This window comes from Megalobrama amblycephala, linkage group LG1, assembly GCF_018812025.1.
Source record: "Megalobrama amblycephala isolate DHTTF-2021 linkage group LG1, ASM1881202v1, whole genome shotgun sequence".
In the NCBI taxonomy this organism is placed as follows: domain Eukaryota; kingdom Metazoa; phylum Chordata; class Actinopteri; order Cypriniformes; family Xenocyprididae; genus Megalobrama; species Megalobrama amblycephala.
Window position 1 is genome coordinate 63,039,771 of NC_063044.1, and position 16,460 is coordinate 63,056,230.

Here is a 16,460-nt window from a genome sequence, read left to right on the forward strand (position 1 = left end):
AAGGAACAACTTTCTCAATATAATAGCCCCATGATATTGAGTAACCAACGAACTCAGATCTTGAGTTCAGATCTTGCTTTACCTAGTAACATGAGGGTTTGACATATGAAGATCCAGTCATATTGTAAAATGCTTTACCATGCTCCTATCCCATAAAAACTGTTGTATTCTTCTTGCTGGTGGGATTCTCTTTGACTGATACGAGGTCCTCCAACTGTGATTAAAGCATATTCTAAGGCGTAATCTGGTTATTGCTGTGCAGCAAGTTAGGGAGCACTAGGTTTAAAAGGGTCAAGACGCCCCGGAAGATCAGGTATATTATTGGGTGTCGATTAGGAGATGCCCCGTCTCCTAATCAGAAGATCAGGTATATTATTGGGTGTCGATTAGGAGATGCCCCGTCTCCTAATCGGAAGATCAGGTATATTATTGGGTGTCGATTAGGAGATGCCCCGTCTCCTAATCGGAAGATCAGGTATATTATTGGGTGTTGATTAGGAAACGCTCCGGAAGATCAGGTATATTATTGGGTGTCGATTAGGAGATGCCCCGTCTCCTAATCGGAAGGTCAGGTATATTATTGGGTGTCGATTAGGAAACGCTCCGGAAGATCAGGTATATTATTGGGTGTCGATTAGGAGATGCCCCGTCTCCTAATCGGAAGATCAGGTATATTATTGGGTGTCGATTAGGAGATGCCCCGTCTCCTAATCGGAAGATCAGGTATATTATTGGGTGTTGATTAGGAAACGCTCCGGAAGATCAGGTATATTATTGGGTGTCGATTAGGAGATGCCCCGTCTCCTAATCGGAAGGTCAGGTATATTATTGGGTGTCAATTAGGAGACGCCCCGGAAGATCGGGTATATTATTGTGTGTCGATTAGGAAACGGCCCAGAAGATCGGGTATATTATTGAGTGTCGATTAGGAGACGCCCCAGAAGATCAGGTATATTATTGGGTGTCGATTCGGAGACGCCCCGGAAGATCGGGTATATTATTGGGTGTCGATTAGGAGACGCCCCGGAAGATCAGGTATATTATTGGGTGACGATTAGGAGACGCCCCAGAAGATCGGGCATATTATTGGGTGTCGATTAGGAAACGGCCCAGAAGATCAGGTATATTATTGAGTGTCGATTAGGAGACGCCCCAGAAGATCAGGTATATTATTGGGTGTCGATTAGGAGACGCCCCGGAAGATCAGGTATATTATTGGGTGTCGATTCGGAGACGCCCCGGAAGATCGGGTATATTATTGGGTGCCGATTAGGAGACGCCCCAGAAGATTGGGTATATTATTGGGTGCCGATTAGGAGACGCCCCAGAAGATCGGGTATATTATTGGGTGTCGATTAGGAGACGCCCCGGAAGATCAGGTATATTATTGGGTGCCGATTAGGAGACGCCCCGGAAGATCAGGTATATTATTGGGTGCTGATTAGGAGACGCCCCATAAGATCGGGTATATTATTGGGTGTCGATTAGGAGACGCCCCGGAAGATCGGGTATATTATTGGGTGTCGATTAGGAGACGTCCCGGAAGATCAGGTATATTATTGGGTGCCGATTAGGAGACGCCCCAGAAGATCGGGTATATTATTGGGTGCCGATTAGGAGACGCCCCAGAAGATCGGGTATATTATTGGGTGTCAATTAGGAGACGCCCCAGAAGATCGGGTATATTATTGGGTGTCGATTAGGAGACGCCCCGGAACATCAGGTATATTATTGGGTGCCGATTAGGAGACGCCCCAGAAGATCGGGTATATTATTGGGTGCCGATTAGGAGACGCCCCAGAAGATCGGGTATATTATTGGGTGTCGATTAGGAGACGCCCCGGAAGATCAGGTATATTATTGGGTGTCGATTAGGAGACGCCCCATAAGATCAGGTATATTATTGGGTGTCGATTAGGAGACGCCCGGAAGATCAGGTATATTATTGGGTGTCGATTAGGAGACGCCCCATAAGATCGGGTATATTATTGGGTGTCGATTAGGAGACGCCCCGGAAGATCGGGTATATTATTGGGTGTCGATTAGGAGACGTCCCGGAAGATCAGGTATATTATTGGGTGCCGATTAGGAGACGCCCCAGAAGATCGGGTATATTATTGGATGCCGATTAGGAGACGCCCCAGAAGATCGGGTATATTATTGGGTGTCGATTAGGAGACGCCCCGGAAGATCAGGTATATTATTGGGTGCCGATTAGGAGACGCCCCGGAAGATCAGGTATATTATTGGGTGCCGATTAGGAGACGCCCCATAAGATCGGGTATATTATTGGGTGCCGATTAGGAGACGCCCCAGAAGATCGGGTATATTATTGGGTGCCGATTAGGAGACGCCCCAGAAGATCGGGTATATTATTGGGTGTCGATTAGGAGACGCCCCGGAAGATCAGGTATATTATTGGGTGTCGATTAGGAGACGCCCCATAAGATCAGGTATATTATTGGGTGTCGATTAGGAGACGCCCCGGAAGATCGGGTATATTATTGGGTGTCGATTAGGAGACGCCCCGGAAGATCGGGTATATTATTGGGTGTCAATTAGGAGACGTCCCGGAAGATCAGGTATATTATTGGGTGCCGATTAGGAGACGCCCCAGAAGATCGGGTATATTATTGGGTGTCGATTAGGAGACGCCCCGGAAGATCAGGTATATTACTGGGTGTCGATTAGGAGACGGCCCGGAAGATCAGGTATATTATTGGGTGCCGATTAGGAGACGCCCCAGAAGATGAGGTATATTATTGGGTGTCAATTAGGAGACGCCCCGGAAGATCAGGTATATTACTGGGTGTCGATTAGGAGACGGCCCGGAAGATCGGGTATATTATTAGGTGTCGATTAGGAGACGGCCCGGAAGATCGGGTATATTATTGGGTGTCGATTAGGAGATGCCCCAGGGCGAAGATCGGGTATATTATTGGGTGTCGATTAGGAGACGCCCCGGAAGATCGGGTATATTATTGGGTGCCGATTAGGAGACACCCCAGAAGATGAGGTATATTATTGGGTGTCAATTAGGAGACGCCCCGGAAGATCAGGTATATTACTGGGTGTCGATTAGGAGACGCCCCGGAAGATCGGGTATATTATTGGGTGTCGATTAGGAGACGCCCCGAAAGATCGGGTATATTATTGGGTGTCGATTAGGAGATACCCCGGGGCGAAGATCGGGTATATTATTGGGTGTCGATTAGGAGACGCCCCGGAAGATCGGGTATATTACTGGGTGTCGATTAGGAGACGGCCCGGAAGATCGAGTATATTATTGAGTGTCGATTAGGAGACGCCCCGGAAGATCAGGTATATTATTGGGTGTCGATTAGGAGACGCCCCAGGTGATCAGGTAAACTTAAGTCAGGTGCGTAGGGGAAAATCTACCACAATAGACAAACAAATGGATAAATGGATAGATAGATAGATAGATAGATAGATAGATAGATAGATAGATAGATAGATAGATAGATAGATAGACAGACAGACAGTCAGACAGACAGACAGACAGACAGACAGATAGATAGATAGATAGATAGATAGATAGACAGACAGACAGACAGACAGACAGACAGACAGATAGATAGATAGATAGATAGATAGACAGACAGACAGACAGTCAGACAGTCAGACAGACAGACAGACAGACAGATAGATAGATAGATAGATAGATAGATAGACATACAAATAGACAGACAGAAAGATGCAGTGAAATATTTGATACTTAATAGTCAGTTCATGTCTATGTGAAACTTCTGCCTCTCTTCTTGAACTCTTAACCCGTCCCCTCCTTCCCTCTTTGCATTTTCACACTTTCTTCCTCTCAGTTGCCCCTCTGTTGGAATGCAGCTGTTACTATAGAAACCCCTGGGTATTCTGTCTGACTGTACAGATTAGCTCTCAGTCAACAAAAAGAGAAAAAGAGAGGAGGGGGAGATGTGAAGGAAGTGAGAGAGATGAGTTGCTAAGACAAAAGGAAGATAACTTCATAGGAAAAACAGAGAACACATGTCAGACTCGAGAGAGAGTGTGTAGTTGTGATACAGTTCTACCACTGCTGTAGTTCAGAGATGTGGAAAAGTAGGACACTCTCGATAAAAACACATATTCACTTCCAAAAACTTCTCTCTCAGTTGAACTTTTAGAACTTACGCAGTTTCATTCTTGTATATGCAAACACACACACAAAAACAGCTCTTTGTTGGCATATGTCAGTGGAAAATTTCTGTCAGGAACGACCCGCCACAGCAGTGAGACCAAGAAACACACAGGTGAGAGGAATCTGTGCTGTGTGTGAAGTGTCTTCTTCTGAAGGACTTTAACTTTTTGCAATATTTTAAAAATAATATTTTTTAAAAATAAAGTATTATTGTATTCCAACAATGTTTTGAATGTGTATAATTATAATATTCATTTAATTAAATATTTTATTGCAACTAAATTCTGTTCTGAATGTGTATAGTATTTAAGTATTAAAGTATTATTGAAGTACACCGATATCTCATGAGGTGGAGAATGATTCATTAAAAAGAATTGGCTCATAAGAGTCATTTGTTCATGAATCAAATTACTCTGGTCTTGCTATAAGTTTGTTTTTACGTGCAACCAGCAAGGTCAATACTATAGAAAGATATGTCTACTCTATTTATTGTGTTGTTGTTGTTGTTTTTGTATTATTTTGTGGCACCCAGTAGTATCTCTCTCACATCACATTTAATTGGGAGTGAATCTGACAAATGAACTGAAACATCATTTGTTTAGCCATGGTGCTCTAGATTCAGTAGCATCAAAGCACAAGATCCATCAACATGGGCAGAAGAAAGCAGATGTTCAAGAACTAACATACAATTTCATGACATTTGGTTAACGCTAACATAACCAAATGTCATGAAATTTTAAAAATATAATGCTTTAGCCTACTACAAAACCACAATGACCATCAGTAATGTTATGACCTAAAAATACATGTAAGAAACTACTGTGGGGTAATGAATGACTGTGATTTGAGATGTAAATTAGTCACTATGAGACAGATTGTCTGATGAGACTCAGACTGAGAGACGACTGGGCCTCAGCACTGTATACAAACACAGATTAGACTTTTTAATTGGCTTCTTTTTTGGTGACTAGCTGATCCAAATTTGGAGTTGCCCTTGGCAAAAATATTTTAGTCTAAATATCACTTAGGTCCAAAAGACATGTGGCCTTGTTTAAACGTCCTTTCATCTGTCCGGACTAACCTTGCCTTACACTGTTTCTTTTTTTAAATAATCCTCTCTTGATCCTTTTATCATTTCTTTTTTCACACACTTTAATTTCAATATTTTCTAAAACACAATGTCCTAACCATGTGTGACAGCGGCAAGCAATAAAAGCCATGTAAATCTGAGTTTTTGTCCAAATCATCTGCGACAAGAGGCTGGACATTTTGTTGATTGCTGGGTTTATTTGTCATGTTTGGTTGCCCTGCCACAATGCAATCTCATTGGTCCAAAAATCATGCTTCACATAGCTGTACACTACTATTCAAAATTTTGGGGAAAGTAAGACTTTTATTTATTTATTTATTTTATTTTTTATTTTTTGGAAAGAAATTAATACTTTTATTCAGCAAGGACGAAATGTAAAATGATGAAAAGTGACAGTAAAGACATTCTTAAAGGTGCCCTAGAATTGAAAATTGAATTTACCTCGGCATAGTTAAATAACAAGAGTTCAGTACATGGAAATGACATACAGTGAGTCTCAAACACCATTGTTTCCTCCTTCTTGTGTAAATTTGATTTGTTTAAAAGACCACTGAAGAACACGCGAATCTCAACATAACACCGACTGTTACGTAACAGTCGGGATCATTAATATGTACGCCCCCAATATTTGTATATGCCAGCCCATGTTCAAGGCATTAGACAAGCCAGTATTAACGTCTGGATCTGTGCACAGGTGAATCAACAGACTAGGTAACAAGCAAGGACAATAGCAAAAAAATGGCAGATGGAGCAATAATAACTGACATGATCCATGATTACATTATATTTTTAGTGATATTTGTAAATTGTCTATCTAAATGTTTCATTAGCATGTTGCTAATGTACTGTTAAATGTGGTTAAAGTTACCATCATTTCTTACTGTATTCACGGAGACAAGAGCCGTCGCTATTTTCATTTTTAAACACTTGCAGTCTGTATAATTCATAAACACAACTTCATTCTTTATAAATCTCTCCAACAGTGTAGCATTAGCTTTAGCCCCGTTAGCCACGGAGCACTATCAAACTCATTCAGAATCAAATAAACATCCACAAAATAAATACCATACGTACATGATCTGATATGCTGCATCACAAACACTTTGTAAAGATCCATTTTGAGGGTTATATTAGCTGTGTGAACTTTGTTTATGCAATGTATTATAGAGTTGCGAGCTTGGGGGCGGGAGCGCGAGCATTTAAAGGGGACACGCATTGAATCGGCGCATTTTTAATTACTCCCAAAATTAGGCAGTTAAAAAATTGTATAAAAAAAATCTATGGGGTATTTTGAGCTGAAACTTCACAGACACATTCAGAGGACACCTTAGAGTTATATTACATCTTGTGAAATAAGGTTCTAGGGCACCTTTAATGTTTCAAATAATTTCTATTTCAAATTAATGCTGCTTTTTTGACCTTTTTATGCATCAAAGAATCCAGAAAAAAAAAAGAACACAGTTTCTGCAAAAATTTAAGAGGCAGCATAAAGGTTTTTGCTTCATAAAATTAAGGTTGAACCACTGTAGTCACATGGACTATTTTGACGATGTCTTTACTATCTTTCTGGGCCTTGAAAGTGGTAATTACATTGCTTTCTATGGGGGATTGGAAAGCTCTCGGATTTCATCAAAAATATCTTCATTTGTGTTCCGAAGATGAACGAAAGTCTTACGGGTTTGGAACGAAATTAGGGTGAGTAATAAATGACAGAATTTTCATTTTTTGGGTGAACTAACAGTTTAAACATGAAATATGTTCTGATTGGCTGTGATTTGCTTCACTGTGGACAGACAAATTATGGGTTAGGAGGAAATTGTGTAACTGTGAGAAAGAGAGAAAAGAAACAACAACATTTAATGTGCTTACCTCGGTATGACTTGGCGCAAAGGTCTTGATCATCATAGACTCGCCACAGGAACTTTTGGGAGGGGGATCTTGCAGGCGGGGAGTCAGCGACTGAGACATTGCCGCTGTTGAGGAGTAATTTAGGGGAGGGCAAATAAGTTTCAAGTGTCTCCAAGAACTTGCTGCAGCTCCAGGTCCAGCGCACTCGCGGAGGCTCGTAGTCGCACCGAAACACGCCCAGCGGTGACTTGTTGCCAAATGTGCTCACGTTGCCCACGGTGATGCCCAAGCAGAGGGAGGAGCCAATGTTGAAGAGCCGCCCCCTGGTCACCCACTTCCAAAGCTGGGCGTCACCCTTGCAGGAAGAGGAGAGGTAGAGCATGTGATCTCGTACCCCCAAGCAGCCCAGCGCTCCCTCGTGGAAAAACGCAAAAGTGTCCAATTCATCTGTATGTGCTGTTGCAGAAAGAGAGAGACAAGAGTTATTAGCTTGAAATATTGTAGAAGAGACATCTGATAACCCTAGAACTGTAAATATGGAAAGATCATTAATGCCAAGCATAGACATTTACAGAGGTTTTTAATGATTTTACCCACCATTAAGCCAAATGACTGATCCGACAGAAACAATTTCCGTCAAACTCTCAATGTCATGTGACCAAAGCTGTTTTTGCCTCGCAGCTATTTTCATAGTATATTATTAAAGCAGTAGGATAAGCAAACCCTGTTTGATTCTCTTTCACCCACTCATATGTTCAGCAAAATCAAGTAGATCACAGCCAACACAAGCAAAGCACAAATCCTGCTCAAACAATCCCACAGAAAGTTTGTATGTGCTTTGACTGGCCTCGATTGTAAAACACTGATTTAATTACAGGTGAAAAGTAATTGTTTGGGGGAAATCTGGAGCTTCAGGTTACATTCTGTGTGTGCTTGCTTCGGTTTTGGAACACATCATATTTCTGACTGAAAATAGATAGTAATTAACCAAAACAAAACAAAAATGTGCAATAGAAACTGCCATGAGAAAACGCATTGGCAATATTCCTCTTTTGTGTGAACACACACATTTATCGCAGTTTCATCATAACTGAGAACTCTCCAGCACCCATCAGTGGTTTGTGGTATTCTGAAATGAGGAGGCAAAACAACCTCTCTGTGTTTATATATATATATATATATATATATATATATATATATATATATATATATATATATATATATATATATATATATATATATATATATATATATATATATATTCATAAAGATGTATATACATTGTTGTACAAATGTTTTGGGGTCAAAGGATTTTTTAATCTTTTGGAAAAAAACTAGTGCTCACCACTTACTCAAAAATACAGTAAAAACAGTAATATTATGAAACATTATAACAATTTAAAATAACTGCTTTCATTTTTAATACATTTTAAAATGCAATTTATTCCTGTGATGTCAAAGCTGAATTTTTCAGCATCATTACTCCAGGCTTCAGTGTCAATTTGATTGATTTCATGCTGTTTTAATTTAATTTCAATGAATCCTTGTTGAATAAAATTATACATTACTTTAAAAAAAATACTTACTGGCCCTAAACTTTTGAACAGTATACACTTACACTGGACTAAAATGTCTTAAATTTATACTAAAATATATTAAATGTACCATCAATCCTAATTTATTCAGACATCTTGAACATTTCATTCATTATTACTGTTTATTCACTATAGTTAAAAAATGGTAATAAAATATGAAAAGATCTCAGAGTTAAACTGTGTTAATCCTAATTATGTCAGATAACACTTAAGCAAAACATGATCAGGTCAAAGTGTCTGAATAATTTTTTGTTCCAAATTTGTATCAGTTTTACTGGTAGTCCACTGTATGAAGAATTTTTGTGTATAATATGTCACAGTTTACTTTATTATGCTATCCTCACTTACATAAATGAACTATAGTGTCCTGCACCCACTAGTAAAAATGTCTGAATATTTTTTTGGTTTGACTGTATGTATCACAAACATGTTAATAAACATGTTACATTGTTAAAAAAATCACTGTAATGACACAGCAACAAATAACTACTCACAAATCATCATGTACTTTTGATTCTGGCATGACTGAAAAAGATGATATCCGCGTGGATGAGTTGTTTCAATGATTTGTATACCAGTTGCAAACATAATAGGTGACATTATCCTGTTGACAAGGTAATTATTTATGGGTGTCAATTTTAATCTCATATTTCACAATATTGTTTTCCTTATACTGTAGATTATTTTCTTATCTAATTTTTTCAAGGAGGAACTTCCTTTCCTTGCCTCCTTGTAAAAAATGTGCCTGCATATGATAGAGCTGCTGTACCGGATACTCACATTGCAGTAAGAATAGACAAATATACTGAAATTTGACTATATATGTGTTGTTTAGCGAGAGAAGGAAAAGGAAAAGAGATGGCTAGGAGGAGAGTCAAATAGACGGCTGAAGAGCCAAACCCGGCAGCGTTCCCGAAAGCCAGTCTGGTTTCTTTTTATACTTCCATTCTGCTTTTCTCTCTCTTTATCTGTCTCTCTCATGCACCCTCTCATTCCTGCAGGGGGGAATGCAAGGTTACAACCACAACGTCAGAGAGAAAGAAAATCAGAGCAAAAGAAAGATAGCCTGAAGAGAGACCTGAGACAAACAGCTGTGTTTCCAAACAGAGTAGTTCTAAAGCAGGGGAATGGGAAATGGGATCACTCCAAAAACAAACAAGAGAGAGACAAAAAAATGTTAACCGAGACCCTGGGAGACTTTCCGAATATCGTCAAGCAATGCTTAGACATATATTTCCATAAGTAAGCATGCTGTAAAAAATGTTAAGAAGCTCTATAACAATGTAAAATAGAGATAATCAAAGCTTTTTTAAAGATAAATATCTACAGTGGCCCCGAAAAAGTATTTGGACACTTTTTTTGCCAGGCCCTGGCAACACATCACCTATGGAAAAATCCTATCAAGTGTCTAACTTGTGAGATGTAAAATAACAAAAGTTTAAAATGTGAACAAATCCAACTAGGACAATTCTTTCCATGAGGTCCTGATTCCACTTATTAATGACATGCAATCCGTGACAAACTGGGATTAAAACAAGTCTTTCTGTCTTCCAGCAGAACAGCAGAAGAATTTGAGGGCATCATGTGATCTGAGCGAGTCATATAATTGGTGGAGGTAAGACCCTGGGGAGACATACTTCAGGAGGAAGGAAGGTAAAGACATGCGCGTTCACACAAACATCAAAGCGTTTCTTTCCACTTCTGACGGATAAAGGGCGAAGCAGGCTCAGACATTTCTTGAGCATCATCCTAATGTCTTCACAATGAAACAGGGATTTACTGAGACGATGAATTATGGGAGCTCGAATAAAGGAAACAAAAATAAATGGCAATGTTTATGATAACAAACTCTGATCAAATATTTCTGATAATCAGTCAGGAATACATTCTCAGGTTTAGTTTGAAACTAAATATATAATTAAATGATAATGTCAATCTTACTCTAATGCACAATAAAAATAAATAATAATAAAATAAAATAAATGTAAACATTAATAGTACTACTACTACTACTACTACTACTAATAATAATAATAATAAACCTTTTTTAAATAAATAAATTAAAACAAAGGTCATTTAAAATAATAATATTACTCGGGTTATTTTTTCTCATTATTTTTTAAATCAATCAATAAATAAAAACATTAGTACTATTAATAGTAATAGTAGTAGTAGTAATAATAATAATAATAATAATAATGAGTTTAATTTCATTTTTCTCATTGAGGGCCAAATAAAAAGAAATGAATAAAAATGAAAAATATAAATCTAATTTTAAAAAGCATTAATAATACTAATACTAATCTTTCTCTCAGTGTAGGCCTAATAAAATGTAATGCATAAAAATACATAAAATAGCAGCAGCAGTAATAGTAGTAGTGGTAGTAGGAGAAGTAATAATAATAATAACAATAAAAATAATGACACTTAAAACTGCAAATTCATAAAAAGGAAAGCTATCATCAAGCTATCATCATCAATGTGCCCTTGAGCAAGGCAGGTTACTTAAAGCGGAGCTCAGTAAGATTTGCGAAGCTCCCCCTACAGGTTCCTTCAGTGAATCACACTGTCGTAAATACTCCAAGCGCAGCTCTGGACTACAACGACTACAACGCTCACCAGCGGAGTAGTTTGGCAAATACAGTACAAGAAAGAGGAGGTGGGTAATTTGCAAGTACAGTACACTCGATGGAGGTGGGTAATTTTCGAAATTGTCTTATAAAGTCATAATATATACATTGTTTTTGAATTACCGTAAAGCATTTTGTCACTCTCGCGCGAACGTGAACATGAGGCGAGATTGTTTCGGGTCGGCGCAGCTCAACTTGCAAGTGCTGTTTTCTGGCGTAGACATGCCAGAGGGGGTTAGTGCTCGCCTCAAACACACCACTACAAGTCAATTAACCATCGTAAGGACTTAGAAAACTATTTATGAAGGTAAAAAAAAAGTTACTTAGTTCTGCTTTAAAACAAGGTTGCTTCAGGGGATTGTTGCTTTGGATAAAAGCATCTGCTAAATGACTGCTTACTTCCAGAAATATTGCACAACATAAAACAAAAAAAATACCATGACAGCTGGCACAGGATGTCACATGAGCTGTAATAATGCATGCAAAGAGCATGCAGTGTTAAAAAACCATTAAACATGAAAAATGATCTGTAAATCAGCATTGTTGTGTGATTAAAGATAAATGCATAGCTAATATCGATGATTTGTCTGACGTACAGTTAGAGTACTGCGAGGCAGTCCATTACAAGGTTTTCGAACAGTTATTGAGTAGGCTGACAGCTTACAGGAAGGAACTCTTTTTTCAGGCTGTGGTTTTTGGCATGAAAGCTCCATAAAACCACCTTCTTCCAGATGGTAGAGATGAGAACATATCGTGGCACGGATGATGCTGCACAGCTAAACAAATTGTTTTTGCGATCACTGATTACATAATGCTGATGAGGACATCGATATGACCAGTGTGGGCGAAAATGTCTCTTCATCACAGTCTGTGGAATGTTTCCGATGAATTTTCGTTTAAAGTTGGTCTAGGCACTGGCAAAAGGGATCTGATGCAAGATTTCCATCTGAAACAGTTATACCTCGGAAGCTGAAGACTAACTAACACAGAAAAACATTGCTAAAAATTTGATATTCCACCTCAGGCAACAACTAATTGATTACCTGAGGAAGAATGTTGTTATCTTAGAAATTAACTAATGTTCTGATTGGTGTTTGACCAATATTGGCTTTCTAATGTGCATGGTGACTGATAATAGGCTAATATGTAATGCAATACACTGTACTAATGAAAAGATGTACTAAAAATTGATTGTCCATATGCAATGGACTTATTTTACATACTATTTACTCAACATGAACAGTTGATTGATCAATTCTTGATCACAAAAATGGTTGATTTTACTAACTTGTTTAAAAAAAAAAAAACAGTGAATCTATACTTTAACATACTTCTTTATTATCGTCAACATATTAGAAACTAGTCGATGCCTTGTGAATTTAGAGTGTAATCCCCATGACAAAATACAAAGGACACCACGAAATGGAAAAGGCAGAAGAAACAGGCACTCAATGGGGGGGACTAAAGTCTTAGCGTGAGCTCATGTGGTGGTATGTGGTTTTCCCGAACCCCTGATTCTAAGCTACCAAAGCTAAACGTTTATTATTATGACAGATGTATTTTTGTTTCTCCCTTCCCCTTTATGGAGGAGGAGAATGAGTAAGGGATACAATATGAGAGAGAGAGATGGAGATGGGGGAAGGAAGGTAACAAGCCAGCAGGGAGACAGGGAGGGAAAAAAGTTGTGAGGGAGAAAACGGAAGGGTGCAGAGAGAGGTCAGGGTTTTGTATAGATTATCCTTTTATTCTGTAAACACAGAGGTTGACCAACACACAGGAAATTCCGGCTGGTATTTGTTTCTCAGCTCCTACTGAGCCCTCAACCTAGTCAGAGCTCTGACCTGAGATCAAACCCCAAAATGAGGTCCGGTATAAAAGTCTCCTCATGGTTTTTACATGCATTGGCACCCAAAATTAAAAAAACATCAAGAATTAAAAAAATTGTAAGAGAAAAAAACAGCTGCAAATTATTATAAAAATAATAGTCAAATATTATGTATGTCAAAAGGCCAAAATGCATGAATACTGCATTTTAAAACACGATCTTTGACCATAGATAATAATAATAATCTGAAGCATCAAATGGTCAGAATTATCAAATTTTATTTTAAATACATAAAACATTTTTTTTAAATAAATATAAAATTTTAAGGACTGAAATGCTAAAACTGATCAATAAAACTACTGAATTAAAAAATAATTATTCACTACAATAAAAAATAAAATCAACAGATTATGTTGTTGTGTGATTTTAGTCAAAAAGCTCAAGACCAGAGATGAGCCAATATTACCATTTTAAGAGCTGCAAGAGAGAATAAGAAACCTTCCAGCTTCTCATGCTAAGAATTACTGATTCACAATTCCATCTCTTACAGGAATTGGGTGTCGGGTCTTAGCCTGTTTAACACCACTGCTGCTCTACAAAACTTTTTTTTCTTCTTTTTATTAGAGATGTGACAGTCCCTGACACAGAGGTGCAAAAACCTATCCTGTCTTTGCTAGACTGTGAAGTTGAGAGAAGCACTAAAAAGTATACAAGACCCCCGAGAAGCAGACAGCCCTCAGCTGAGGCTCGTTATTGTGTAACCGGATATTTAGGGCACATCTGCTTACGGGTGAGAATCAAGCGCTTGAGAACACAGGTTAACAGAGCAGTGAGAAACCACGAACATACTTCTGCAAACAGGCATAACGACTGTCCTTTATCATTCAAAATGTCCGTTCGCCCACTAAAGTTGCGCTATAAAACATAAAAGCAGTGCCTGATGGTGTTTAGCATTGTCTATGAACGAATACGTTTTCTGAACAAATCTTTTGAGTGAACGAATCGAATCGTTGCATTCAGGCACTGAATCGTTCAGAGAATCGCCGTTTTAAAACGAGTTTTTCCTGAATACGGCAGGCCTATGAGCAAACAACATTAGAGCTCAGGCTCTAAAGCATAAACTTTATCAGACTAATAACTGTCTGAACGAGTCAAATGTTGGACTTATGTGGACTCAATGAACAAGACAGAAACAGCATTCAACAAGACACTCGTTTGTGAAGGAAATGAACGAATGAGGCTTGATCAGACACGTCCTGTATCTACAGTTAAATAGGCTACAAAGAAATTATGCAAAGCTTTGTCAAAATGAAGCTATGGTTTGTTGTCAATTTTAGGGAAATGTTTATGTTTAAATGTCATTTCTAGAGTTTCTTCTTTATATCCTAGTATAACTAAAGTCCCCTTCAAGGAAAGTCTGTTCACTTGGCGGCCATTTTTACAGCTATTTTGCGTATCCAAGACCAAGTCCTATCTATTTGCATGGAGGAATCCTGAAATCTCAAAAACTGCTTGGCACAATTAAATAACATATTTCAAATCAGCAACAAAATCTGACCCATAAATGTTGTTTCTTATGCTCAAATAGCGTTAAAAAAGCTTATTTTTCAGGCTAGACTAGCCAATGGGCATGTGCAGTCCTAAGCGCGAGTCTCAAGTTTCTCTGGGAACCGGAGCTTCTAACGGCAGCTGCAATGACTTTATTAATTAGCAATTGGCTCTTTTACTTAGAAAGTGGGATGTATTCTGCCAAATTGCGCATTGCAGTTTCTCCCATTCATAACTAATAGGAGTGAACCATCTTTCTATATCTATAGTCTTTGGTATAACCATGCAATTTTTAATAAAGCATCTAACGACTTGATGCTTAATAAAGAATCAGTTGACAACACGATTCAGTGACTCAAAAATAACACACCAAACGGAAATTCGCTTGTCGCCACCTACTGGCGTAGCTACGTCAATAAGCATCAATAAACGAACCAGTTAACGATTCTCTTAGTGAATCGATTCAAATGATTCGAATCACTAGAATGAATCAACATCCACACCAGCAGCGCTCGCACTCCCCTCCCCCTGTTCTCTTTTCCTCTTCTCACATCTGGTTCCACTCAGAGTTTGGACTTTCGTGGCATTCCTTCACACCAGTGCACCCGGAGCCAACACAACACAACAGCACCCCAAATAAACCCAAGCCTCATTATTAGTATTATTTCTAATTCACACAAAACACTTCAATAATCATGAAAACAAAGAAGTCAGAAAAAAGGGCAAAGACATAATAAAAAAAGTGATAATAAGCGTGAATGTTTCCTACCTGAGTGCACGGTGCTCCGCTCCAGGCTTAATACTAGAAATAAATATAAAGTGCATCTGCAAACATTTATCCACGCGCGACTCCAGCAGCCCTCCCGGTGCCCGCCACCGTGCTGATGCATGCCCGCGGAAAGGTGAAGCGGAGAGAAAAACGACTGGTTTTCCCCGTTCCCGTTGAAACAGAAGCAGGAATTGTGAAGGACAGACGGGCTTTGAGAGTGTCAGTGTCGCTGTGTGCGTGGACTGTGATGAGTTTGGAGTGAATGAGCGGGGCAGACCGTTCACTTTCACTGTACACGCACACACTCACACGTCCCAAGAAAACGAAGTGGAAGAGGCGGAGAAATAAGTTTGAATGACTACCCGACACCCGGGATAAGTGTCCAGGACTGAGAAATTAGCAGAAGTTCGCAATACTTTGTTCTCAGGCAACAGAATCTCGACACTGTTCGTTTTTTGTGTGCAATATTTTTATTTACTCACATGCAACACTAACTTTACTTGGGGAAAGAAATAGCCTACTTGAAAGTCTCCTCTATCAAAAGCAAGTAAATGTCCTACATATTTCCTGCACATGAAATTAGACTGTTATTAGAAATTCAATGCACTGCAGACCAATAGAATTTATATATATTTAAATAAAAATGTATATTAAAATATAGGTCGCTCCCAAAAAATTGGGTACAACCAAGGGGCCTAAAACTCAAATGGTCAACAAATGGTCAGTGGAAGGAAATGCTTAACCTCAGGAGGTCAAACTAAATTATAAATTAACAATTTTAATTCTTTTATTTTCTAGTTATTTCACAACAGTGTTACCAAAATCTGATAATTTAAAAAAGTTTTAAACACCAATATAGAAAATAAATGGAAATGGCAGAATTGATACTGTTACATATTAAATATTATATAATAACATTTTAAAATATTACATTTTTGGTCACTAAATCAAGCTAGTTAAAAAAAGCACAATAAACTGATCATC

At 38.5% G+C, this 16,460-nt stretch overlaps 1 protein-coding gene across 1 annotated transcript in view; it reads right to left on the bottom strand.

The window, feature by feature from the left end:
- mrc2 (mannose receptor, C type 2) overlaps nucleotides 1-15,848 on the bottom strand; it is a 37,063-nt gene extending 21,215 nt beyond the window's left edge. Inside the window, exons 1-2 of the mRNA XM_048208143.1 lie at nucleotides 15,477-15,848; nucleotides 7,131-7,565 (exon numbers count right to left, since the gene is read on the bottom strand). Of these exons, the coding sequence (XP_048064100.1) occupies nucleotides 7,131-7,565; nucleotides 15,477-15,597 (556 nt within the window). The 5' untranslated portion in view covers nucleotides 15,598-15,848. The remainder of the gene's footprint in view (nucleotides 1-7,130; nucleotides 7,566-15,476) is intronic.
- Between the last annotated feature and the right edge of the window lie 612 nt (nucleotides 15,849-16,460).